Here is a 27,762-nt window from a genome sequence, read left to right as displayed (position 1 = left end):
ACACCAGAACAGTGTCAAATCCAGAATCAAGTTTCAAAAAGGAAGAGAGATTTGGAATAGTGGTCTTTTGATTTTAAGAGTACACTTAATAAACAAGCAGCTTTCCCATGGAAGTTAGAGATGGCAAGTTGTCCACCTAACACCAGCGATTGGTACAGTATACTCAGAGAATCTTGTGGTCACAGAACTTGAACATTTCTACAGCTCAGTAAGACAAAAAATTCAAAATGTTATTTATCATTTCAACAAGCTGCTCGATTCTTGTGCAAAAGTAAAGTACCATCCTATGGAAAGCTACCTTTAAAAAAAAAAAAGGGGGGGGGGGGGGCAGGGGTGGGCAAAAAAATTAAGATCATCCTAATCCTTCTCCCTAGCAATCTCATAAATCTATTGTCACTCCTTTTGCTTGTAGGCCCCTAAAAGAAGAATTGTCTCTGACATATCTTCTTTAGCATAAATGAATGCAACTTCAATAAAGTAAGTTGTTAAATGAATCCTTTGGAACAACTTCACTGTCTGCACCCAACTTAAACAGAAACTGATGAAAGCAGCAACAGAATCATGTTAAACGTATAATAAATAATTCACATACAACATATGTTAAATTACAAAGAAGGATTAAATTGCCATTTCTACAACTTTTTATAGATTTAGCAAGTTTCTAATCCGTTTTATATCAACAGCAGTACGTATGTTCTTCATAATAAATTTAACATTGAAGGACTGTCTAGAGGCATTATTTATAAAGCAAGAACCACCAAGTGAGCATTACAGCACTTCAACAAATGTTTAGCTTTTTTCCAGTATCTGTTCTCAGAAAAGATTCAGGGGTTGTCTATCCACTTGGTAAGAGTCCTCCTCTTCATTACTCAGGAAGAGTTAACGTCATGACCTCCAGTTTCATTTTGAAATACTGGTTAAACCGAACAATTGCATACCTGGTCAAAGGGAAAGAGACATTCCAGGTTAGGAACAGCTAATTCTTCACATGACAACAGCCATAAGTAGGACTAGCCAAAACTCCACTGACCCCAGCACCCTGTTTCCAAACTTGACTCTTAGCAGCTGCCAAAGGAAGAAATTAAGAACAGAGCAATGATATTAAAGTACTTCTTCACCACTCCCCTCAATCTCCGCTTGCAAAAGAGATGCTGCTCCAGGATTATCATGATGCTCTAAGTTTTAGCTTTCAAGTTTTTCAGATTCTGTGCTGCCTAGGGGTGTAATTCTGAGCCTCATATTAAGTGTTAATAACTTCTCTATACAGAGTAGGGAGACAAAACAAATCCTTTTCCTGCTGAAGACCAAGGACAACGGTTACCAAAAGCACAAACAACGGTAGACACTTAAGAGAAAAAAACAAGAAGGATGAGGCTTCACAACCCAAAGGTGTAATTGGACAATTAAACCCCAATATGCAAATAGGCCAAAACGTATAAAAGTGTGAGACCTTGTGACTGGTCAGTCATTTTGTGACCACTCTTAGTCCACCTTGGGTGTAGCCCTGATCAGACCCCGTCCTGCCCAAGGTGTACCCTAAAGGCCTTTCAATAAATACCTACGTTATTCTCTAGCTCTGACTAGTCTCTGTTCAAGGTCGGCCTTTCCAAGGCATCCATCAAAGGTGTTTACCTGTTCTTAATGGACTACAGTGCCACAGAAATTTGATCTTGATAATAAAAACGAATGTGCCAAAGCCGGCAAGTTTTTGGGGTCTATCACTGGTGTTCGCACTCCATCTAGTGGTGACTGCCAGGTCCTGCAGCCTGAGATAATTAGGAACCCAACGTCGATCACACTCACCGAAGTGATATAATTAAGCCCAGTAAAGTGGCTTAGTCAGTGCAAAAAATTCTCAAGTGGGACCTTTTGCCAGGTCAAATGACGACTTTTTTCACCTTGCTCAGTCCCCAGTGGAGAAATTAATTCCTCTGCTTGCTGCCATAAAAGACCATTTTAAAAAGGCCGAAGACACAGGTTATCTACCCAGGACAGAACTTAACATTCATTTGTGATACAAAGACTCTTTAAAACAAGAATAGCAACTTCCAGGATCAACACTCCATGCAATATGTAATCAAGCTCTTTTGTACTACATATTTGATTCTCACCGTTTGAAATGTAGGTTTTGCATCTGACAGTACACCTCACTGACCACCTTGGCTTTTATGCCTTTGTCTCCCCAGCAAAAAACACTTAATACCCAAAAACATTATGTTCCTTGCCTTGCAAACCATGTGTTTTAGCCCAGGGGCACATAATTTAGAGAAATTTTAGCAACAAAAAGCACTGGCAGACAGCTTTTACTGCCTTGTTTTCCCTTAAAAATGAAGGAAATGTTTTTTGTATGATCACAGAGGTTAGGTGTGGTCCTCAGATCTCAGTTTCTGATAGCTGGGCTATTGGACTAAATGGCCCCACAAATCCCTTCCACCCTCTAGTATTCCATGACTGTACATAGCAAGCACACTTACCCTAGAAAATCAAAATCAATGGTGGAATATTTGGCTTGAATTAGAGCCCACAATCCCCAAAAGAAATGTGAAGCCTGAAAGAAAAAAATTTAGCAGCAAAAAGTTAGCCTTACCTTCAATCTAACATGTAAACATACTGTCACAGAGCCAAAACTTTATCAATAAGAGAACACTCAAAACCCAATCTTTTTGTAAAGTTACTTGATCTCTCTTGACCAAAGAGTAAGCAGTATTATAGAAAAAATTACCCACAAGCAGATGAGGAAATCCACTAACTCCTAGTCTAACTCCTCAGGTGCAATTTTCAAGAGAAACTATTTGTTGCACTTATAAACTGTTATCTATTAAGCAGATTCTTGTATGATTATACACACCATGCTAAAAAAATGTACAGAAATGTAACTACCACCTCTACCGCTGCTAATTAAATTTGTATTATTCCACATGTATTGAACTCTAGTGCAAACACGAAATTCCTTTTGAATTTTCAATTACACCCTTAGACCTCTATAATTACACTCACATTCACTGACGACTTGGACAAAGATATGTAATGCTTTAAGAAAACCTGTAATTCATCAGAATTTACACAAATTTCTCATCTGTTCCAGCGTTACTTCCATTAAGAGTCCAGAGAAGTAGTCTGGAGGACTTTCAGATTTAAAGTATGGATTATATTAATGATATGACTGTTAATATACTCCAAAATAAACATGTCATGGCCATAAGCTTGGCAGTGTCCTTGTGGAAGACATTTCTGGACAGCCAGGTTACAAGGGACAGACTTTGACCTTCAGTTCATCATTTTACATCAACATCCATTAACTTTATGTCAAGTTTTCCCTTAACAAAACTTCCCACATGAACTGACACAAGAATCTCAGTGTGTTTGTGCATCATGGGCAAGTCCTGACCTTTTCTCTAAACACAACTTAATCCTCTTAAACATTACTATGACTGTTGTTTAAAACTGACAAAACAGTGCGAAGTATTTTCAAACAGACCCACCAGCCTGCTTAATTGCAGCTCTAACTTTCCTACATGATTGGGACAGCTGAATTTAACAGTGAAAACTAACATTTTAAAAGAACAGCAGCACACAAGCTGTTGTTTTTAAAGCTTGTTTAATAATCATCTTCCTGTTAACTGTACTTCCTCACTGCAACCAGTAGCTTTTGCCAGAAAACTGAGGGTATTACAGTAACAATAGAGTGCTCAAATTAGTAGGAAAGAGGACTAAAGTAAGGCCAAAGTGGCTACTTTAGCCTTATTCCTCCTACAAGTAGCTGGGAATGTTATCCTTCAGAAGAAAAAAAATACAAGCACTTTTGTTTTAACATTTCCTGACACATCATCTGGGCAAAACAAAATCAGCAAGAGACTCTAGAGTGACCTATTTCTCTGCAATAGAAAAAAAAAATCAAAATATTCTAGTTTAACAGAATGTTATAATCTTATTTGAAAAAGGGCTTTAAAAGCTTCTAAGTCTTCATGAAGTACTACCTTGTGCTTCTTCTTACCATTACAGGCAGAAGTTCAAAAAAGACCCACCATAAGCTGTGGCAAATTTAAACTTGTCAGACCAATAAAAAGCCAACAGAAATCCTCACTCAATGCTCATCTCCTCGTTTTCTGAATGTACAGTGCCTCCTTCATTAAGAATATTCTACAGAAAATAATTAATATGCAACAGAGAAGCAAGTTTCCACAGAACAGGCAAGTTTTATTTCTTATGAAGTTTTCTTTATATGCCACAACAGTCGAAGAAAATAGCAACATTTGTTCTAAGAGTATCAGGTCAAATCTGCATCATTTAAAATATTCTAATCAAGTGTTTGCTGCTTACCAGTGCAAACTGATTGACTTGGACATACAGAACTTCAACTTCTTTTTCACTGACTTCTGTGCCAAATCCTTTGTATTCTTTGTAGGCCTCAAGGTAAGATCTCAGCCATTGCTCCTGTAATTGTCTGTTGGGATAAAGGCTGTAGTCTACCTCATTTACTCCTAGGAAAAAGAAAAGAACACTATTAGAACTTTATGCTGCATAAAAAGACCATTAGAAACCCCTCAGTACTACCTTTAGTAGTCCATCAATGTACCCTTTCCCAACCCAAAACACAGGCACAGACTGATGTGGACAAATAACCACATTTCTACTTTGCCCTGACATTAGAAATTACATGCTGCCAAGAATTTCCCACAAACAAATCAGAGTGTTCCACATTACAAAATTAAGTTTTCAGCCAGACAGAGTTTGCTTGTATGTTGGGATTCAACACCTTGGGCTTTGAGAAAAAGTTAAAGAAAATGTATTTGCTTAATGAAACAAAAGCCCTCACAAATAGATCAAATATTATGTATTTTGTAGGAAAATAGACTTGCATGCCACAATATCCCCAGCCAAATCCAGATGCATATCCAGTTATTACTAAGCTCATGTTTGAAGAAACTTATGATGAGTCTGCCTCTCTCCTCCACAGGGCATTGGCAGAATTAGGAGACCAAAACCCATTTTTAGCCAATTTTTCCTCCTATACTGGAGGTGCTTTGTCACAGGCTACAGGGAGTCTGCCAGGATCCACAAACCTGGATCACCATTCACTTCCATTATCACTCCCAGGGAATTTGGTAATTATCATTAATTCTTATATTATGAACACTGCAATTCCCTAGCACCTAAGCTCTTTTGTGGGTTAGACCCACATAAATTTAGCTTTAAAAAAAATCAGATTTTTACTGGAGAAATAGAGAATAGAAGTGAAGCACAACCATTCTTCATGGACAAAAAAATGTATTTGTGCATTTATTCTTCTTACTGATGGAGTTAGATTTCAGAAGATGAAAAATCAAGCTTTCAAATATAAGTTTGTAAAAGAATTTAGCTCACTTTCCAAATTTCTAAATTACCAATTATACAACTCAAATTACCAAGCACATACTCTGATTTTTTTTAAGTTATCTAAACATTGTTTGTGAAGCAACTTAAGGCTCTTCATTAAGGCTCTTCATTTCACCACACGTTTCCATCTGCTCTATTAATTTTGCAGGTTTTCCCTGCTGACCCATACTCTGAAATAACAAAGCATACACTTGAGGTCATTTCTCCCTTATGGAGTAAGTGGAATGGGCATTCACTGTAACTGGTTAATAAATTATTCTAAAACACCTTATTCCTAAAATTCACACCTTTTTCCTATGACATACCCTTAGCCTTTACTTCTCCTTTTAGGACAGGCCAAGTATTTAGTGCACACATTCAAAACCACCAAAACACACATGATTCTGCTTCTTGGCACTGTGGAATCACACAGAATATTGTCACTACATACACCTCTAGTGTGATAGCCACAGCATTTCACTACAGTGAGAGGGCTGTGTCACTTCACAAAAGGACAGGGTGAAAGCTGTGTGTTCTGATCTTATCCCAGTCTATCAGAACCTGGGACGTGATGTTTCCATTTCTGGGTTAGAAGACCTGTAAAGGAAGGGCACAACTGGCCTGTAAAAAGAGACATCTCAACACATTCTGATACTGTGGGCTGACAGCCATAAGCATGGAACTAGATATACAAACAAAAAAAGGGAATGCTCAAAAACAAGTTAGTTAGGGTTTTTTTAGTAAAACCAGTCAACTTCTACCCCTCAAATCCAATTCTTACCTGCAAATTCATTGAAATGATTTCCAATGTCATATGCCAGGTAGTTGTACCCAGAGTACTCATAGTCTATGAACTGCACATCACCTATGTGAGAGACAATAGCAGCAACATTAGAGCCCAAATCAAGCAACAGCCCCAATCCTTTGGCAGCCTTTGAAGATTTTTGGGGAAAACAAACCACAAACCCATCTTGTAACTCAGTTGCGTGCACCCAGACATTTCAGGGTAAGGCTGTGACTTCCATGATAAGAGATATTTAAAGGCAAATACCCATTCAGGAAAGCTCTTAAATTTAGAGCTTAAAATCCTCTCTGCTTCATGTCTGAGTAGGAGAATTTCAGTTTTAGCTTCTACCACATGAGGGCCTCCTTTACTCTCAAAATAAGAAGTACAGTATCATATTATTCATTTAAACTTTGTATGTAGAAATAGCAGATCAATTTCTCCTTGACTTAAAAATTTCTGTTTATTCTCACCCATATGTGCGGCCACAGTGGACTAACACATTGCAACCTGCTGATACTTCCTGTTTCCTCAGCCACTCTTACAAAGCAAGATTATTCCTAATTGTTGCTCTTTTTTTAAGCTGGGTTCAACTAGTCTCAAGAAACCATCAGACAATCATGAAGTCCCCAGAGCTATTAAACTATGTAGCACTGTTTAAACAAGGGCTGATGAAGCCGCGAAACACAGCGCCAAATGTTTCCAAACTATGTTTACCTGCAGTGAAGCTGCTCAAGAATGTCTACAGCACACAAAACAGTCAAAATTTAAATGAGATAGATTAGGTAAAACTAGAGCCCTTGTATTTCAAGGGAAACCAGCAAAATTACCAAAAAAATCAGAAAATAAAGCAATGGGTCAACATAAGACGTATTTGCACTAGAACATCAAAAAGTAAAACCTTCCATTTCTCACCGCTATACTGAAATGCGTAATTTTCACCATTGCACTCTCTCTATACTGCTGTTTTTTTTATTACTATCTGCATTATTTAAATAACAAAACAAATAATTTTATTATAATGAAAAATCTTTTAACATGTTAAAACTCTAGGCTAAAGAGGAAATCAAGAACAACGTTAAAATTAAGTACATTTATATGTATTTCCTAGAGTAAGGATTTTAAGTCCCTACTACACTGCCTCCTTAAGATTTAGGAATATTATACATCTCAAATAAAACAGTTTCACAAATGTCCCGACCAAGTTAGCACAGAAGAAGTTTGTTAGAAGTGTTCTTTTCTATGCAGTTCATCTTTGCCATTCTTGAACTACTAATTACGTTTTCCAGATGGAATTTTTTTTTGTCTAAGCACTTAAAATGGAAATTAAACTCTACAACACAAATATAATCACACAGTCACAAATCCTTCAAGTCTGAGTTCACCCTTGCTTCCACTGAAAGAGAGGCTGCCTACCAAGTCTATGATGTTAAATCTTTTAGGTTCTAACAAACCAACAGCCCTGCAAAAATTGGCAAGCTCCTTCCATGAAATTCTGTTGGCAGTGGAAAAATTTAAGTTCTTGAGAGTTTTTCTAGAAGCAGCAAATCTTACAGCAGCTGCAGGCAAGATCTTATTGCCACAGATGAACTTCTATCACTGCCTGACTGGCATATTCATCACAGACTTGCTCTTCCCACTGGTTTTCCAGTGCTGCTTTTCAAAACAGACACCTCTCAAGTTACAAACCAGTTAAAACCAAACCGTGGCTAACATTCTGCTACACAACTGATCTCCTGAACGCCTTCAGCCCCCGCAACATTTAATATTGCTTGCATTAAGAGACTTTTTTTTTCCTTCCTCACATAAAATCCAAACACACCAGGTAAAAGTCTGACAGCAAAATATGGACATAAATACTTCCAAGTTTTTCATGTGCAGATTTCACCTGAACATCCCTATGTGCCATCATGATTTGTTTTAATTACAGCTGACATTTTAAAAAACTTACTTCCAGATATAAAGAATATTACAGACAAGCAGAAGTTGAAGCTCACAAGACATGGGTGGGGCTGTTACTAGGTGCTGTTCTCATAGAGCAGGAACAAGAGCATACCCAGCCCCTGGGCAGCAGATGGATAAAACATGGCAAACTCCCATTTGGTAAGACAAAAGTTCAAAATGAAAAAGCTTTGCATTTATACTGATCCATTTCAGATTGTACTACTGTGAAACTCGACCTTTCAGGTTAATTTTTGCACAAATGCTCAAAATAAAGATGTGCAGTTCTTCCTGTGGAACTGAAAGCAAGCAACAACTTAGAAGTTTGCTGCTCTAAGAATGTGCAACATATATGTACTTAAATGTACACATACACACATCTACCGTGCTTTAGAAAAAAGCAGAAGGAAGTTTGCAGTCATTGTTTAAATAATTACTGGGTTAGAAGTTACTTTTAAGATTTATTGCAGTTCATATGAGAAAGCCACTGCAAAAAGCTATGGTTTACATTACTGGTTTAGCAGGCAGCTGTTGTTTCAAGGTTTCTAAAATGTATCCAAGAAACTGTACATCCCATCAATATCCCTGAGAGCAGGCAGACTAACAAGAGACACTGGTCCAAGTGTATTCGTGCTTCACTGAAATGAAAAAAATTAAAAACAAGCTCTGCCATCTCTCTGGAGAAGCTAGGTCTCTTTAAAGTTCTGACAGGTAGGAGGGTGAAGACATCTCTTTTTGTAGCTGCTTTTGCTTTTTAATGGTTTAATAGGAAAGCACTTTCCCTGTCCAAGTGTTGGCTATAGTCCCCACAGCTGAATGATGTCTCCTGAGTTCTGTCCCATCCTGTTCATCAGGTGAGCCACTGAACCCCTAGAAAACAGCTTCCAAGACAAGGATCTGCGCTAGGAGCACACTTGAAACTTCACAAACAGGTCACCCACCCAAAGGATAATTTTAGCTACAAATACCCAAAGAAGCTCTACAAAACAAAACAGGTTTTTAGACCAAAACCAGAAGCCTTAAAAATATCTCAGTCTTCAGAAGCACTGAGCACCCACAGACTCCTACCAAAGATCACAGAAAACACTGAGTAGGCAGAGGGAATAAACAGAACAAAACTATCCATCTACCTACACACAACTCCCAGGCAACTGATTTTTCATATATGCAAAAAGCACACAGAGACAGAAAAAAGAATTCTGATACTTGATCCCGTTGAATAGCAGGTATTTGAATACTCTTAAAATATCAGCTAGGATTGGAAATTCCCGGATCACACTGAAAAAAAAAACAACAACAACAAAAAAACAAACTCAAACACAAAAACCAAACAAATTTAGGAGTATCAGAACACAAGGTCTATAAATAAGCAGCACCAAGGTTCAAGCATATTTTGAGTATTCTTGATGTCAAAACTGCAATAAAAAGCAAAGTGAAGTGTTGAACTATATCCTCCAAAGGGTAGATGACAGTGATAATTATAAGTTATGTAAAGTAACACTTGCAGATTTTCATATCCTGACTGACTGAGAACGGACATTAACAAAACAGCAAGAGGCAAAGTTCTCTCAGCCGCAGCAGGAACAAATTCAAATCAGATGAGTGGAACTCCATTAAATGGAGTTAACACTCAACATGGTCTTCCAGGCTCATAAATAAGGACAGAAGACTCATTTTTCTTAAAAGCAGTATGTGGCATGACTATGATTTTTTTCTTTCAAGTCTGAAAACTTACAATTAATCTAATGCAGAGGCCAAGCTTAAGGCACAAAGCTCAGGAACAAACCATAATCACCCATACTGCATTGGACACAAGTCCTAATATGTCCTGATATTCTGTAGCTTAAACACACACCCACACATCCCCCTGACAAATAAATGTGCAAATTAAGCATTCAAAAACAAAATTATAAATACAGAATTATTAAAACAAATAAATTAGATTTTCTTTGTGCCAGCTTCTGAAAAGCCAGACACTACTACCAGTTTTGCACAAATTTTCCTGAGGAATAAAGAAAAAAAAGAAAAGTTAATCTAGAAAAACAAATTCTCTCATTTTCAGTTTATGGTCACCAAGGTCTTTTGGACACACAGAAGCTTTTCTAGATGGAAAAGTAAATTTAATCAGAGTATTGCATTCACCAAAGCTGTTAACTACCTTCAGACCATTTGATGCCACTCCTAGTGAAGCTCATTTTTAAAAAGACTATATTTTGTGTTCTTGCAAAATTATTTTTAATAGAAGATGCTTCTGCTCTACTAAATGCAATTGCAATTACACATGCTGCTTTACAGTTAAAGCTGTGCTTCCTGTTAATGCTCTGCAAAAAGTGTGCTATAAAAAACAAGCTTTCAAATGACAATCACTCTTTCTACAGATGGCATTGAAGTTTGTTTACTATGAAAATGGTCCCTTCTGTACCCAGCTTGCACAAATTTTACAACAGTCCACGTACAACATTCAAACATAAGTTTAATAATATATTTACTTCATATTTCCAAGTGTTTACCCCAGCTGTTTACAGCTTGCTTGAAGCATAAGTACTTTACACACCTCCCTCCTCCCCACCCAGTCTCCAAACTCTAAACACTCACACACTTGTTACTGCAGGACTGCTCACAAGTGATGCACTACTGGCATTGTTTTTTCCTCCATTCTGTTTACAAAAAGAAAAGCACACAGCATTTGTTTTTCAATTAGGAGCTTCAAGCCTATCGACCACAATAGTGAAGCTTCTAAAGGAATTCCTCAGGTTTTGTTTTTTTTCTCTTTTTGTTGCATGGTTCTACTATGAAAAGTGACTACAAAAATTACTTTTACTTCAGTGGGTCTGCTCTGGAATGCTAAAACTCAAGGTAATTTCCGCACTAAAAAGACCCACATGGTAAAAAGAGATTTAACTTTGATATTACAATATCACAGCTCCAAGTATGTAAGACCACGAGTCTAGTCTTATGTACACCTTTCATGCTTTCCCCCCTTTCTCTTTTTAAGCAGAATCATTGACACTCAGTGAAACCACTTGAGCTTGGTACTGAATTAACAGAATTTAAAATTTATGTTAATAGCATTGTTAGGGTGCATATACACATATAGGCATCTATAACTGAAAGTACTAGCAATTCCCTTCAAAGGTGGTGTTACTCAGAGGGAAACTTGCATACAAATCACCAGAAGAGTTTATTTCCTCAATTCACAATGGTGATGCAGAAATGAGTTAGCACACAGAGTCAATTTTCATACTAGAACCAGCACCAGCTTGACTTTGTTATATTTTTCCTTTAGTAGTTAAGGCACATAACTTAGATACCAACAATCCGACTCAACTGGCACAAAAATATGCAGCTACTAGAAGGAATGCGTCATCCTTATTTAAAAAGGAAACCTTGTAATCTGATTAGTCATATTTAGCTGAGCTCAGGTATTTGAAACGGGAGGAAAATTGTGTGCTTTTACTGCACAGTGGCCATTTTAGTGTCAAAAGTTTGCCTTGTTTGTTTTAATAACCGATTGATTCACTTAGTAACCAAACCCCCCAAAAAATCAATAAGCTGTGGGTTTATATGGAAGCTTTAACAGATCTTAATAACAGAAACTACGAGTTAAATGTATGGCAAGAGAAACAAAAAAGTAATTCAGTTTTGCCAAGATGTGTGCTGCCTGCAACTGTTTGAACAAAGCATGTATTTACAAAAGAAATCTTTTAAGATGTCTGTGTGCCTCATGCAGAAAACAAATTGAGCTACTGAATGTAGTAGTTAAGTATCATTAAGATACTTCACTTTGAAAGGGTATTTCCCACAATCACAAAGCAGAACAAAACATTACAGGAGGCAATTTTCATGTTATTTTCGATACTTGCATGATTTTCTTTTCCTCCTAAAAGCTTTATACAACCAGAATAGAACTAACATTCAGTTACATAACTTTGGAGCCCAGGCATACAGGCACACTGGGGATTAACAAATTCATGAGTTCATTAAAGAAAAGCAAGGAACACTGATTTTCTTCCTCTACACAGTAGCATACAGATGAGAATTAGCTAATTAAGCAACTTAGTATTTGCACAGGTATCACTGGGTCTTAAAAGCTCACTTCAACAAGTGAGTAAAACAACAGCACGGATGCAGCACATGCAATTACAGCACAGATAAAGGTACTCACTATTTAGTTCAACACTTACCTCTTTTCTTGTTGTAAATAATATTCTTACACAACAGGTCGTTGTGACAGAGCACCACTGGCGAGCCTAAATTTGACAGTCTTTCCTTCATCCAGGCCATCTCTTCCTGAAGAACTTGAGGACTTGGAATGTCACTTAAGAACCTTTTTGAGTATAAGGAAACAGAGTTAACATTTAGTACTCTGTGATCCAGATCAAGCTTATGCAATGAAGTATTTTTCTCTACATTCTTCCTGCAAATAGTTCAACAGACCCTCTGCCAAACCAGGGCATTCTTTCCCAAGGCACAACAGCAGTCAAACTGTGACAATCATTTTTTCTCATCCTCCCCAGAAAACAATTTTCTTAAGATTTGCTGCACTGTAAACACAATAGTGCAAAAATCAGGAGCAGAACATGAATACACTCCCACACATTTTAAAGATGCAAAGATTAAAAGAACTATGGCATGAATTCCATTCATTTTTATTCACATCACAGTACTTTCTCCAAGAAGAATACAAAACAGTATTAGGTACTATATGTATCTATACTGAGGAAATTAACACTAATTTTTAGTCTAGTCACAGTATACACTTCAATAGCCATTTTGTCACCTACATTTTCAGTTACCTATTCATGTTCTCTCAGCTTTACTTGATGCTGTAAAAGAAAAATAACTTTGCTTGAGCATTCTTTAATTACAATGCAGCAAGAAGGGCATCCATGATTTCAAAGTCACGTGAAGCTTATTTTTAGGCTGGAGTCTGCTTTCTGAGCCATACAAAGCCTGATGATACTTCTGTGATGTACAAACACAAATTCCAGCAGAAGGAATGTGAAGTCTGGAAAGAACAAGATGAAATACCCACCTTTTATTTACCTCCTCATCTGCAAATTCTGTGGGTATGAGAGAGAAGTATTTCCCCATTTTCAGCCACAAATTGGATTTAGGGATCCATCCATTGTGTGCATGAATAGTATGGATTTTAGCAAGCTGCCTAGCGATGAGTCTAAAAAAAATTAAAATTAAATTAATGTTATATTTAACTGAAAAATTCCAAAAAATACAGCTCAAAAATTCAAAGAGAGTTTAAAGAAGAGCAGCCCAACCATAGGGTAGGACATTTCAAGATTCAAAAGTTCATTACGATCATTACTGTGGGAAGGGAAGAAGGAAGGACTAGAGTTCAGTTACAGCACACAAACTTCACCCATATTTACAATCTATTCTTGCTTATTTTTTGAAGTAATGATTTAAATTACCTGATATATTTAGGCAAATACATTTCAGCACACTAAAACGAAAACCTTAAGATATCAGCACTTTCTGTTCACTGCCAATAGTTTAAAAAAAATCATTTCTCAGTGGAACTTTCTGATTCTAATCACAAAAGGACTATCTTGGAAACAGTTGGAAATACTTTAACCAAGTCTAGCCCCCTACAACTACAACAGAGGTCAACAATGACCTCTATAATGGTGATGTGCAAGTGTTAAATACAATAAACAGACCTTAATGAGTACAGTCTTCTGTGGAGGCATCAGGGATCATCTGTTCAGCAGTGAAATACCACAACTAAGGCAGTGTACACATCAGCTAAGCACAGACTTATACAAATACGTATTTCCTGCCCAAACTCAACTTCAAGTCCTTGTCTCAGGTTGCAATGCAGGATTGCAATGCAGGTTGTAACCAGGGGTGTGTATTCTACTCTCATCTGCTGAAACAGGGTGGGGAGGTGTTATTGGGCCAGCTGTTAAAACCAGGTGGGGCAGTGTTCTTTATATCTTCCATGACCCATCCTCCCATCAGGGAGATATCTTCTGTTAACGGGCCATCCAGGCTCACTGCATGACTGATAAAATTACATCATCCCACTGGGAGATGTTCCACCCAGGGGGAGGAGCCAAGCATTCCTACCTGGATAAAACCTGGCATTCAGGGACAGCCGTTTTCCACTGGATTCCCAGACGAAGACTGGGCCCATCTCATCCCCACTGGACCTTCAGAGGAAAACTACACCCTTCAGAGGAAAACTACACCCTTCTAACAGGATCATCTCTGCTCCAACATAACCACAGCTGTCACTCCAGGAGGACTTAACCAGACTGCTACCAACACCCTGACCAACAGGGTGTCGGGTTGTATTCTGACTCTGTCAGTGTTTTTGGGATTTTTTAGTTTCTTTTGTACAAACTACATTTGTATTTTTAACATCTCTAGTAAAGAACTGTTATTCCTAGTCCCATATCTTTGCCTGAAAGTCCCTTAATTTCAAAATTATAATTGGAGGGAGGGGGTTTACATTCTCCATTCCAAGGGAAGTTCCAGCTTTCCCTGGCAGACTCCTGTCTTTCCAAACCAAGACAGTCCTTTAGGCCAGGCCGAACGTCATAAATGCACAATGAAATGACAAGATTTAAAAAAAAAAAAAAAAAAAAAAAAAAATATTTTAAAAGCTTACCTGAAAATATCTGGATTGCACACATGCTCTGGATCCAGGGCTTCTCCCTGCATGAACTCGTAGCACAGGCCATTGTTGAAGGTGCAGTAGAGCTGGGGAGCACAGCCATGGGCCTGCAGCACACGGAAACTCTTCACCTCCTCATCCCGATCCACCAGCAGCTCAGTCTTGTTCCCATAGATCCGAACTAGAACGACATCATCTGTTATGTCACCCACGTAGCAGCCAATTAATTTATTGGTGATTCCATCGGTGAACAGCTGAAAAGCAAAATTAATGCAATAAGCAATTCAACTCTGCAGCTTCAACAAGCGGGAAGAGAATGCTGAGTTAGCCTTTAGTTCCCAAAACACAAATGTTTACTAGATGGAGCATTAAGGGAAGAAATCTCTAAGACAGAAGAATATCAGAGAAAATATTGAATGTGAATGTGGGGGGTTTTTTTGTATTTACGGTCATGTCTCTTCTTCCACTCTGTGCCCCAAAAACCCTAATTCTTAATTCAACGAGAATAAACTCTCCCACAAAACATCTTCACAAAAACAAGCAAGCAGCAAAAAGTAGCTTTAGGTGGGATAACATAAACATTTTTTAATCCTTAATAGCAATGAGGTCAGAAAGTCAGCTGAAAAAGAAAAGAAACCTATTTATCAGAATGCTAAGTGTTCAACAGTAACAGTTTGATTTCCTTATTTACTCATGTCCAGTCATGCACTCTCTCAGATATGACTTCTGCCTCAAGCCCTAAGTCAGGCCCAGAACAAAAATACTGACAAATGCAGTGCTCTGTTGTGTATCAGACATTATTCTGAGCCATAATATTTAATGAAAAAGTGCTTTTGCTCGAAACACACACCAACAACAGGATACAAATCTACAGGCATCATAATTCTTTAGAACCTTGGAAATATTGAGTAGAGCTTTCTTATGGGTTGGGGGCTGGGAGTTGTTTAGGGAGATTTTTTGTTTTATAAAACAGTAAAACAATTCAGGAAGTTTGACTTCTATGACTCCCCACCCCAAGATACAGCCTTTATTTTGAAAAGTACTACTATCACTCAAAGACATTTGACAGATTATTTCCAAATCTCAGGAGTTTAGAAAAATTGAGAATTAGGAGCAAATTTTTTTTAATTCCTAAAGAAAAAAACCCTCTGAAGTTGGGTCAAGTCTCCCTGCTTAGGAAAAGATGAGACTTCTACAGTACATGTGTTCTAGCTCGTATGCCTTGCTTTCCCCAACACCCCTAATTTGATGAGGTCAACAGATTAATCAATAAATTCAGAAAAGAAGTGAGGAAGTTTTAGTTGTCATCACAAACCAGAAGAAATAGCTCAAGCTCCTGAGGAAAGAGGCAGAAGATACACAGGCACTCTATTTTCCTGAACAGTTACAAACACTCAATCTTGAAGCAGGTATAGCAAATAATATAACTTTCATCTAGACAGGGTAACCACAAATTCAAATAAAGCTGCTTACAAGGCCTCATTGACTGACTCAAAATTGAGGCTTTAGGGGCACATCTTATTATTAGCTATTACTTTAATAACTCAAGATGAAGAATGAAGAAGCTTGAACATTCTTCATAGTAACTGTTACAATGCACCTCAACTAAGAAAACTGTTCCATTTAGCACCATAGATACTGGGCTTGAGCAGCATTTCAAGTATTTGAACAGGTAGTATCTTAAATGCATTTCAAAATGCTTGTAAATCACAAATTACACCCCTGTACTATAAATGCATCCATTCATAACCTTCCCAGTCATAAGTGTATGGTCACAGAACTGTTCAGATGAGGAAGGGACCTCCTGTGATCCTTTAGCTAAACCTCCCTGCTCAAGCAGGGCCAACCAGAGTCAGCTGCCCAGGACTGTGCCCACGGAAATCTCCAGAATTCTGGAGACTTTATAACCTGTCTGGCAGCATGTTCCAGTGTTTGACCACCCTCATGGTAAAAAAAAAAAAAAAAAAAAAAAAAAAAAAAAAAAAAAAAAAAAAAAAAAAAAAAAAAAAAAGTGTTTCCTTTTGTTGAGATGAAACTTCACACATTTTGTGCCCATTGGCCTTGTCTGTCACTAGGCACTGAGAGGAGTCTGAATGTCTCTTCAATTCCCCCTCACCAGGTATTTATACATCTAAGATCCCTGCAAGTCTCCTTTTTTTCCAGGCCAAATATGAAAGATTCTCCAGGTCCCTCTGTAATCTTCATGCACCTTCGCTGGACCTTCTCCAATAAGCATGTATCTTCCTTCTACTGGGAGCCATGAGCAGGTCACAAGCACTTAAAAGATGCAAATCAACATACAAATACTGATTCTCATACCTTTTGACATAAACCCAGAATTAATTCATTAAAAAAGTATGAAGAGCACTTTGCAGAAGTGATTAATGTTGAGCTGTTCAAATTAAAAAGTATAATGTCAGCTATACTTAGCTAAAAACTTCCAAAATGTAGTTTAAGGGGGAAAAAATGTACTATGAAAAAGACACAGTTCTAAGTCAACAGAAATAGTGATACTACAAAAAAATTAATAGTGCTGATGCAAAGAAACAGTAAGAATTTGAGTTGTTATGCTGTTGAACAGAATCTGCTGGGCACATTACACCTTCTGTCATAGGTCTATTATCCCCTTAAAACAAGTTTCATTAACACTAATAAAAAGAAATCTGCAACAAGGAAATTGGACTCCCTCAGACGTTAATTTAGGAACTCTACTTATTAGCATCTATTTGTAACATGCTGCTACAAATAATTATTTACACCCAGGAGCATTTTAGCTCTTGCTTCTTAAAAAGGCAGAAGGGTTCACTTACTTCTCTAATAACATTATTCAAAGTAGACAATTTCCATATTCCATCATAAGAAAATGTCTAGTGTTTACTGCCACCAGTAAAAGAACACAATAGTCACTTTAGTCTTTTATTCAGAATGCCTTTACTCCACCATTTAAAGAATCAGCTTAGATTGCCTTGCCCAAAACAACCTGAAATGAAGCAGAGCAAAACAGGGGTTCTATAGCAAAAGCATCGGTTGAGCATCAAAAGCAGAGAACAGACCCTGATGATGTGGATAAGACAATCAGTAAACTAGGACGGCCATGTGGAAGAAGATGAAGAATCTACAGAATGCAATCAAAGTAGAAAATTCGAGGAATAAAAAAAAAAAAAAAAAAGAAACAAAACAAAAAAAACACACCAGAGATAACAGAGGTTAAGAACACACAGCAACACAGAAAAACCCTCCAGCAGCAAGATTCTGATACTCCTGTAATCCACAAAAAGTTAATTACTGTGCTATGTGCTTATCACAGTTTAATACACACTTTCAGATGAGACGATACAAAGGTAAAACTAAATTCAGAAATATTTCTGGAAATTATATTTATACCACCCTCAATCAGATCTAGCTTGAATGCAAGGCCTTCTAGAATAAAAAAAATAAACTGTTTAATGAAATGCAGATTTAAGGTGAGAAAGCTACAAACAAGCTCAAATTGCTCAAGTCTCAGAGAGCAGCAGTTGGTACAAACAAGACAGGTCAATGGAGCCCAGGAAGACCAAATTCAACCAAGACACAAAGCATCTTTGAGAGTTTCCCCAAAAAACACTGTTATTAGGTTATTAGATTCCTGTAAAGGGCATATGATGCATATGTTCCCATCTAAAAAGCAGGTGTTTCATGAAAAGCTTCTATCTAATCCCATTGTTCCAAGTGTTCAAAAGAGTGAGAAGAATGAGAACAAAATTGCAATCACATGTAACAAGAACGAACAGACAGAAATAAAAGTGTCATGGGGCAAAGCAGAAAGTACTTCTGACTCAGAAGAGCTGATATTTCCCTTCTGGACTGAGTTATTACATCCATAGGCATAGAAGGTAGGAATCAGTACTGCAGTGCCATAAAAACAAAAGAGTGATGTGAAGGTGCATAAACAAGTAGGAATTTCCCAGATTCTGCTGCTGAACCCCAAACTGACTTTGAGATCTCCAGAAAGGAACAGAGTTCAGTAACATTCTTCTTTAATGTTCACAAACCTTGGATTTTATATTTTAAATCTAAGTTGGTCTTTTTTTCTGGAAAATATAATCCACACAGACACATCCACAGCTATACAGATCAAGGACTTAATTTCTTCAAACAAGACTAGTTATTTCTCTCTCTGTAGCTACTGTAGCTCTCTTTCTGTTGCTATTCATAAAAGAAGGACAAAGTACAACTACTGGAAAATGCCTTGGGTAAATTCTCACATGATCAGCAGGACTTACAAGAAACCTCATTCAAAGGTCTCCAGGCTCTGGAGCCATATCCTCTAGTTCATTACCCTCAGCAGGTGAAAGTCACTGTCTGCATGATCGAGGTGGTCAGATGATGAGGAGCAAGATCATTTGGTGTTAAAAGTACCAAGACAACAAGCAAGCAAGCAAGTTTGCAGCTCTATTCTCTGCTAAGTTGGGCCAGAGGCTGAACCAGCAGTTTCTGCTGAGCTCTTGGGGTGCTCTGTGTGACAGCAGCACGGAAAAAAGCAATGCTTAGAGCTTAGTGCTGGTTTAACTTTCACATGGTTTTTTTGGGGCTACCAAACCATAAACACTTCAGCTTCAAGGTGTGTGGGAGGGTTTTGTTTTGGACATTTTTGGGTTGAGGGCTGGTTTTAATTGAAACGCGTGGCAATATGTGAAAGTTTTTGGTAGGAGTTTCTTGGGTGGGTTTTTTCTTTTTTAATGACAGAAAAAAATTAATAAGTTACTTATTTTTTACCTTGTTTCTGAAGAATATTCTTCTACCTGAAAACAGTTAACATCAGGTAACTAGTTAACACTTTGAAAGTGATGAATTTGCTTTACAAATTTTGTGATACTGATTAAAACAGCTATACATTTTAAAATAATAAAAAGCTAATAGGAAAGAAGCCTAAAACTTTATTCTAAATCAAAGAACTAATTTACTGTTCCTGCCCCTGGGAGATTTTGACATGAAATGCCTGGGGAGGGAGGACTGAGGGACAGGAACTAAACTGTCTTGGATTACTCCTTTCCAATGTTGCAAGCCTGTAGCAAAAGTTATATGCCTTTACATGGACTCATCCAAGCTGTGCCTAAACAAATATTGATCCTCCATAATTAGAACCCCAGTCATCAATAAACACACCACTAACATGCACAGTTGAATTACATCAGGCACATATGGCACATCACTTACATTAAATGCCACTACAGTTTCTGCCCCACACAGACACCAGGAAAACCTTTAAAAATAGGGGATTGAGATTATCAAGCTTCATCAGAAGCTTCAAAAGACTGGAAAAAAAACCCCAGCCTCCAAGGACATCCAATACTGCTGGCATTTCCCACTTACTGTGCCACTGCCTTCAAGGTGCACCTCGAATTACAGTTTTTCCACACAACATCAGTAATGCAGCTCATTCTGCAACTTTAACTTTTCTTATTCTTCTCCTCACTCATCACTTCTCCATTTGGAGGCATCAGCACCTCTCTGGGGATTTCAGTCCTTCCTCTTCATGTGGCAACTGCTTCCCCAACTGCTGAAGTGGGTGATGTGCCAAAACCAGCTGACCAATAAACATCTCACTTGAAAAATGGAACAGCAGTGAGATACAAAATAAGATTAGTTTACTTTGTTTCCCAGAGACTAACATTTTCAATTGTTTCAATGCTTTTAAACCCACGCTCAGTCTGTTTAAATAAACTAAAAAAATATTCCAACGAGTTCAGAACTCTGAAGCAAATTAAAGTTTGTTATAAAAAGAGTATCAAGATCAACACAAGTAAATAAACTAAACCAGCAGCCAGAAAACAGTGCCTGAAGAAAAGCTACTGAGTGCAAGTCAGGATGAAAAAATCAAAGACACAAGGACAGAAGCTAATCTGGCAAACATAAAAGCAGGTGAATGAGTGGTTGTTTAACTGTTTAATCCCCTATTTTTTATAAGCCTGAGTCCATCCCATTCACATTTCACAGCTGCAGGGACAAATCTTCGTAAATTTAAAGTGTTGATAAGTGAGAAGACACGTATATCTCAGGGGGGAAAAAAACCCCCAAACAAACAAAAAAAACCCCCCAAACAAACAAAAAAAACCCCCAAACAAACAAAAAAAACCCCCAAACAAACAAAAAAAACCCCCAAACAAACAAAAAAAACCCCCAAACAAACAAAAAACAGTACCAGAAAACAAGCAAGGCCAAATTATTTCAGAGAATTAAAAAAAATCAAGTTAATCCAACTTATACGGAGATGATAGTTGCCTGCAAGATTTGATGGGGGGGTTATGGAGTATCTTTACGAAAAATTTCGTAAAGATTAATCCCCTCTGCAAAACAGAATTTTTTCCACCTCTCCTCAGGTTTCATCCAGGACAGGAGCACTGTTTGCCAGCCCAACATTTTCATGGTTTTAGATCTTTGAATAATTCTTCAGCTAATTTTTTCCCATACATACCACACTGGTTTACCCAAAAAATGGTATAAATTAACACTATTAGTATTAAGCCTTTTAACCAATAAAAACAGGCAGCCTCTATTCTCAATATTAATTATTACTTAAGAATGGTAAGAAATACTGATGGTTTTTCCTCCACTATAATATTACACTGCAGAGAAGAAATGGTGTGTTATCCTACTGAATTCTTCTTTGTCACCAGAGTTACAAGAAGCAGACAGTCACTGGATAAAGGAATCCTGAATCAGCACTACTGAAGTGGTAACTGATTTTCCCATACTGTAAGCAAACATTCATCTTCCTTGAATCTCCACGAAAGAGAAAAAATAAGGAATTCATAAGGTGGGCAACAAAACCCAATCTGTGAGTGCATTTTTACATTAGGATGGGTAATACAGCCTCTTCCAAAGAGTAAAGAGTTAAAACAATTAGGTTTTTATATTTCATTAAGAATCATGCAGAATATAAAAACTGGAATGCCCACTGTCAAAAGCCAGGCTGCTTACAAAACTCAGAAGCCCTGTTTTGAGTTAGAAGAGCATTTTTGAAATGAATATTTAAAAACCTGTTCCTCATGTTCACAATAGTCAGTTTCTGAATTCAGCAATCAGTGAATTGTTCAGCAGAACTTTGGGAGAGAGACCTCCAAAGAGTCCTTCCAACCAGAACTACTTAAAACACTGCTATTACTAAAAACCAGCCATTCCAGAATCTAAAGTGACTACTGCAAAAAGCAGAGAAAGCAAACCTCAAAAATTCAGGAATTAGAAAATTAAGCGCCCAACTCCACACAGCTCCTAGGACACTTTCAGTTGACAACTGCACAACATACATGAAGATGAGTGTTTAGACAAAAAAATTCTCTTTCTCCCTAGCAATGTAAAATACCTTGACATAAAGGAGATACATTACAGTATAGCTGCTTCCATTTCAAAAGGTAATGCTTCTCATGTCGTAGCCTTTCTGATAAATAATACAATAAAAGAATAATTTAAGCACTGAAGATTTTAATTCTTTTAAATCGTCCATAGTATATTTGTGGTTTATGCTATGGTGTAAAAAAAATTTAAATGTTAAAATATATTCCTAATTATAGGTACTTATAAATCTTACAGAAAGTGAGGATTAAGCATTAACATATGATAACCACAGTTTCAAAATTGTTTCGCTGACTAAACAAATTAACACACAACAGTAAGTTTTTACAAGAGAAGTTAATTAACTTCCTCAAATCAAACTCTGGACTCTTCAACTTCTTAAAATTGTTCTGGTCCAAGAATCACTAAGAGCAAAGGTAGCAAATGGCAGAGTTCACCAGAGGAAGCAGCAGTTCATTAAACCTATCACTTGTTCTTCACTCACTTTGCTGTTTCAGATGAGTCAGGCATATTTTCCATGCAATAAAGGAGCCTCATCCTTATCTCCCTCCTAAACACACGCCCAAAGGGAGGACACCCCAGGGCATCCTCCTGTCCACTGCTTCTTCACAGAAGAACACTTTTCATTTCAACATCTTTCTGTATTGGATGCATCTACATGAATCTGTAACTGGTTGTATTGCCTGCCATCACTGCTGCTGGAATCTCTTTCAAACCACGGGCACTCCTGCTTGTTACACACTCACAGCAGCCTAAACACAAGCTAAAGGGTTAAAAATAAAAGAGCTTTTTGGATGGAATGTTCTTCCAGTGTTCAAAAGGAATGCGTCAAGCTGAAAAGTTGCGTTCCTAAAGTAACTTGGTTAAAACTAAACTCAAGGTATTTTTTAGACCAAAACCTCTAACCACAGACAGTAATCTACTTCTGCATGACCAGTCAAGAGAGTCCCTGTTCTACACTAATGGTGTGGAATAATTATAATAAAAAATCATTATTTATATGGTATTTCTTGCAAAGGGAGTGGCAGAAGGAAGCAACACCTCTTTTTCTTAAACCTAATACAACTTTACCCAAAGGATAGTCATCTCTCCTTAACAGGATAACGTTTTGGTTTCACTTTTCAACAACCTTGAACGAAAGAAAGAAAAATATTCTGCTGAGAACTGCACTTATCAGAGAATCAAAAAAATAAATCCATGTATAATTTTATGTAGCCCTGCAAGGAGCTGGCAGTCGGATTATGCTTGTGGACCCAGTCCAGCTCAAGATATTCTATGAACTTTAGCAACCTCGTTTAGCTTTATGTGTTGTACAGCTATTTTCATTGCACCTCGAGATGCTGGGACTCTGCATAACTTACGGCCACTGCCTCCAACAGATTACTTAGAAGCAGCTCATTAGCTTTATTTTCACGCTAACTGAACTGGCATGTGTCAAGCTGCATTTTTCTTTCAAGACATCAGAAAATTTCAGTCAAATTATGTGCCGTCACCTCAATGTGCTCAGCATTCCTACACAAATTAGTTCAGCAGCTCTCTGAAGAGGAACTTCATTGAAATAGGACACCTCCACTCAACAACTGCTGAATAACACAGCTGAGCATATAACAAAACCCCCGGCTAACCACAGGCTGAGCTGCTATTTGAGCCACGCGAATCGGCTGAAGAGTTTTGAAGTTCCAGGGGGCCATGTTCAGCATATTCTAGAAGCACAAAAGCAGCCAATCCTCCGGCAGATGACTCGTCATGGGTACGAATGACTGCTCACCTAGAGAACACCAGGGAGCAGCGGCGCTTCTGCCAGGAGCAGCGAGCAAGGGCGTCAGCGGGGCTGCTGCCTGCCGCCACCGCCGGCATAACCCACAGCCCGCCCGCCGCTACGAGACACGTTTTTATTTTTTTTTAATGACAGGAAGCACCCAAGGGCTCTGCCGCCCGCGGGAGCGCCCCAGACGGGCGGCCGCGACCTCGGCGGCGGTATGCCCTGCCCCGAGGGCCTGCGCCCAGCCCCGCCGCGTTTACAAACACGCCGCACCCAGCGGAGACGCGGCCAGGGTGCCGCTCAGGAACACCTCCGCTTCCTCCCCTCGCCCCGGCCCTAGAGCTCTCCCTGCCGCCAACGCGGGCGGCCGAGCGGCGGCGGGCAGGGCACGGCTGGAGGAAGACGGGAGCGGGCGGCGGGGAAGGAGGAGGGCCGGGAAGGAAGGAGGGAAGGCGGGAGCCGGCGATGCTGCCGCCCCGCCCCGCCGCCGGGCCGCCCAGCAAATGGGGCTCCGCGCAGGGGGCTGCGGCGGAGAGCGGGGGAAGGAGGGAGGGGGAGGAAACAAGGCGGCAGCTCCCCCGCACAATGGCCGCCCGCCCTCCCCCATTCCTCGCCCGTTTCTCCCCTCCCTTCCCCGCGGCCGGGCCGCCGCATCCCCCGCGCGGACCCCGCCGTACCTGCAGCGTCACCTCCTCGGGTCTCCAGTGCGGGCGCAGCCGGCGCAAGAGCTGCAGGGCGCCCTGGCGATAGCCGGGCCCCTCCCGCTCGCTGACGGTGATGTCCAGTTTGGGCACCTCCGGCGAGCCGGGCGGGACGTGGATGTAGTTGGACATGACGGCGGGCGGGACGCGGCGCGGCACGGGGAGACGAGAGCAGGCGGCTCCCACTGGCGCTTCCTCCGCGGCGGAGCCGGCAACTGACGGGGAAATTTCCACTTCGGCTACCGATAAAGCGGCTCCACCTCCCCCGGCAACGCGGAGCAGCTTGGGAGAGCGGGCGGAGCCGGGCACGGCCCTGCCCTCCGCCCCCCGCCGCTCTCCTCACCTGCCCGTCCCCGCCCTCCGTGCCCCGCTGTCCCTCGGCAGCGCGCTGCGCGCCCCGGGCCCGCGGCACGGGCAGCGCTCCCCGCGTGTGTCCGCTGCGGCCGGAGAGCGGGCGTCACGGCGTGCGGGCGAGCGGCTGATCCTTATCGGAGTTATCGGAGTTATCTGCTGCCGTTGATTTTTTTTTTTTTAATTCAAAATGTCTTTAGTTTGCGTCCTGGAACCTCTCTCTGTGTCTCCCCTTTTGTTTGCCGTGGTCCTGCAGGGCGCGCACCTTGCGCCGCTCCTTCTACGGAGCAGTTATACTCTTTCATATTTTTTCCCCCTCACTTATTTTATGCTGGAAATCTTCTTGCCTTAAAGTTATTTTCGGGGAAAATAAAATATTTTAAAAAAAATTAAAAAAAAAATCTCAGGCTACACCACAGCTTACACCAACGAGGTAAAAAAAAAAAAAAAAAAAAAAAAAAAAAAAAACTCATCTTTTTTAGAAATATTTTGATGCTCCCCCTAACTCCCCCTAACAGCCCTGCCTCCTTTAACATCCTGTGATCTTCCCACTGAACAAGAAGTCCTTCTGTAAAAACAACTGAATTGAGTTAGACCAAGACACAAGAACTATGTAAACGGAGTACTGGTCGGGCTCTCCCCTGAAGCGCTGTTACTCTAAAACAGACCCAGGTCAGGGGATTTTTAATCTTAGACTATTTAGTCTTAGTATTATTTTCCCTCTAAACTTTCATTCAGACCAAGTATTTAAAATCTCCACATCCAGGAATCTGTCTGTGAGAGCTCAACAAATAAATTTTCCTTCTGCTGTATTTTAAATTAAAATTTAATATCCACGGGTTTATGTTATTAGGGTAAATATGTTATTCTACATTAATGGGATTTTTCTATCAAGCATTAAAGGGGAAAGAATATCGGGCTCTGAATCAAATTTCAGATGCCGTAAAATTTCACCCATTTCTTCCATTAGCCTGTTTCACTTTTTCTTCTTTGAAAGTAAGAGTATTTTGAAATTTAAATGCTTTGAAAAATAGATTTCTTTTAACATATTCACCTTCATACACTGTTTAGCCCTATAAATCAATATTACCATAGAGGCATGGTATCACTCTACCAGATCAAGCATGTGATTCATAGTGGCCTCAGCTTCTGCTTAGGCAGTTTGGTAGATGATAAACTAGGATTTATTTATAGATTAAGGCCAAAGAGATATTTTGTTGAAATAAAATATCAAAGGTTGAATGCTCCAACTTCCTAATGTTAATTTTAACAAGAACTGGTCTAAACAGAGATTCAATCTTGCTAATATTGAGAATAATAAATACATCTACCAGAAAGTTTCAGCTATTAACTCTTAGGAGCCTTGTGAATTTGCCCAAGTCTGATTAGATTTTCATAAGTTGTTTGTGAATATATTTTTAACATAAAATGGGGAAGTTGGAGCAGTTATGGTGCTTAAGATTGCTTGGGAATGATGAGAGCTGAACTTCTATATATACTAAATATTTACAAAGTATGTGAAAGAACCTTGAACACTTATGCAGTAGCACTCTCTTGTTATGGTATAAAGACATCCTTTTGGCTCGTCCTCATGGTGCATTGGGAATTCTTAATTCTTGGGTTTAAAAAAAAATCCTATTTTTCTTAAGTCCTGTTATTTTAATTAATATAAGTTACAGGTAGCTGCTCACCTAGTTTCCCTCCCTTTTTACCTTTGGTTTCCCACAGATATCTGCTGTGTCCAAATCAAACCCTAAAAATGTGTTTTTTCTTAATGCTTGATGCATTTGCAGGTACACCACACCAAACTAAATACATTCCAAGGCTGGGGAGAGATGTTCACAAGGAACTGAAGAAAATAGGATGTTTTGCTTCTCTCCCAGGCTTGTGCTCTTCCAGGCAGCCTGTCTGACCTGCTTGTCCTGCCATTCTCTTTTACTTTTCTGCTAATCAGGAACCAGGTTGTGCCATTTAATTTATTCCTACACTTTTCACCTTGCCTTTATGTCAGTGCTGGATGCTTTAGAAATGCTTAAAAAAAAAAAAAAAAGGTATAAAGATCAACATCAGGATCAGAACCAGTTTTAACTTCCCAGGTGCAGTTCACCTGGCTGCTTTCCAAAGCCACTAATTCAGTAATTGCTTCAGAAGGACTCATTGCATAAATGTGACTAGAAATAGGATCCCTTCTGGCCATAATTAATTTTAATAATGTTTTGCATAGTAGTGTTTCAAAATGCTTTATATTGTCCTAATCTCATAAACAAAACAAAACAAAACAAAACACAAAAACAAACACCAAAACTGAGCCATCAGAAGTTTTAAATCTTTCTTTAGAGCAGACAGTGGGCTTGGACATAATTTTCTGACTTCCAGTCCTCTCCTTACATCTCAGCATTTCTTCAGTGCATTCAAGCATATAATTTCTGTTCATTGCCCCACATGTATTATTTGTGTCAAGATGAATCACGTCTCTGTACACATGGTGTAAAACTGTAAGTCAGCTCTTATAGATTTATATATTTATTATATTAATTTTTGAAGTGCCTGGTGGCCTAGCATCCATCCAGCAGCACCCAACAGCATCCTAGCAACAACTCTTGACACACAAAGTTGATAATGCTGTCATGTTTATTGTATTCTGTAAACAGATTTTGTTTTAATCTCAGGGAAGATGAGCTTGAAATAGTTTATTTTATAAAAATCCTGACAGTTTAGAAATTTCTTGAAGATGGATACTGCTTGGTATGTTGTTGAAATGGTAAAAAGTGCAAGTTTTGTGCAAGTTGCTTAATACAATAATAGATTATAGCTTTTTTAAGTATATTTTGAAAGGTATATGAGACAGAGTAACAAGCCTCAAGGCTCATTGCAGTTTTACAGCTTGATTTTCTAGCAG

At 39.0% G+C, this 27,762-nt stretch overlaps 1 protein-coding gene across 1 annotated transcript; it reads right to left on the bottom strand.

Annotated features, from left to right (window-relative positions):
- Positions 1–497: 497 nt before the first annotated feature.
- Positions 498–24,777, bottom strand: ETNK1 (ethanolamine kinase 1). The gene is made up of 8 exons (XM_066319499.1): positions 24,489–24,777; positions 14,712–14,971; positions 13,116–13,256; positions 12,265–12,407; positions 6,137–6,220; positions 4,321–4,481; positions 2,475–2,548; positions 498–938 (listed from the first exon to the last, which is right to left on the bottom strand). The coding sequence occupies exons 1-8, from the start codon at positions 24,642–24,644 to the stop codon at positions 866–868; spliced, it is 1,092 nt and encodes a 363-aa protein (XP_066175596.1). The 5' UTR covers positions 24,645–24,777; the 3' UTR covers positions 498–865.
- Between the last annotated feature and the right edge of the window lie 2,985 nt (positions 24,778–27,762).

This window comes from Sylvia atricapilla, chromosome 5, assembly GCF_009819655.1.
Source record: "Sylvia atricapilla isolate bSylAtr1 chromosome 5, bSylAtr1.pri, whole genome shotgun sequence".
In the NCBI taxonomy this organism is placed as follows: Eukaryota; Metazoa; Chordata; class Aves; order Passeriformes; family Sylviidae; genus Sylvia; species Sylvia atricapilla.
The sequence above is the reverse complement of the archived record's forward strand: the minus strand, read 5'-3'. Positions and strand labels throughout refer to the sequence as shown.

What these genes read in the sequence shown, in the direction of transcription:
- ETNK1 (XM_066319499.1), bottom strand. Translation starts at nt 24,644, where the DNA reads ATGTCCAACTACATCCACGTCCCGCCCGGCTCGCCGGAGGTGCCCAAA. An exon ending in TCATTTCAATGAATTTGCAG is followed by an intron (nt 4,482 to 6,136) that starts GTAAGAATTGGA and finishes TCTTTTTCCTAG; the next exon opens with GAGTAAATGAGGTAGACTAC. An exon ending in ATTGATTTTGATTTTCTAGG is followed by an intron (nt 939 to 2,474) that starts GTAAGTGTGCTT and finishes CCCTTTGACCAG; the next exon opens with GTATGCAATTGTTCGGTTTA.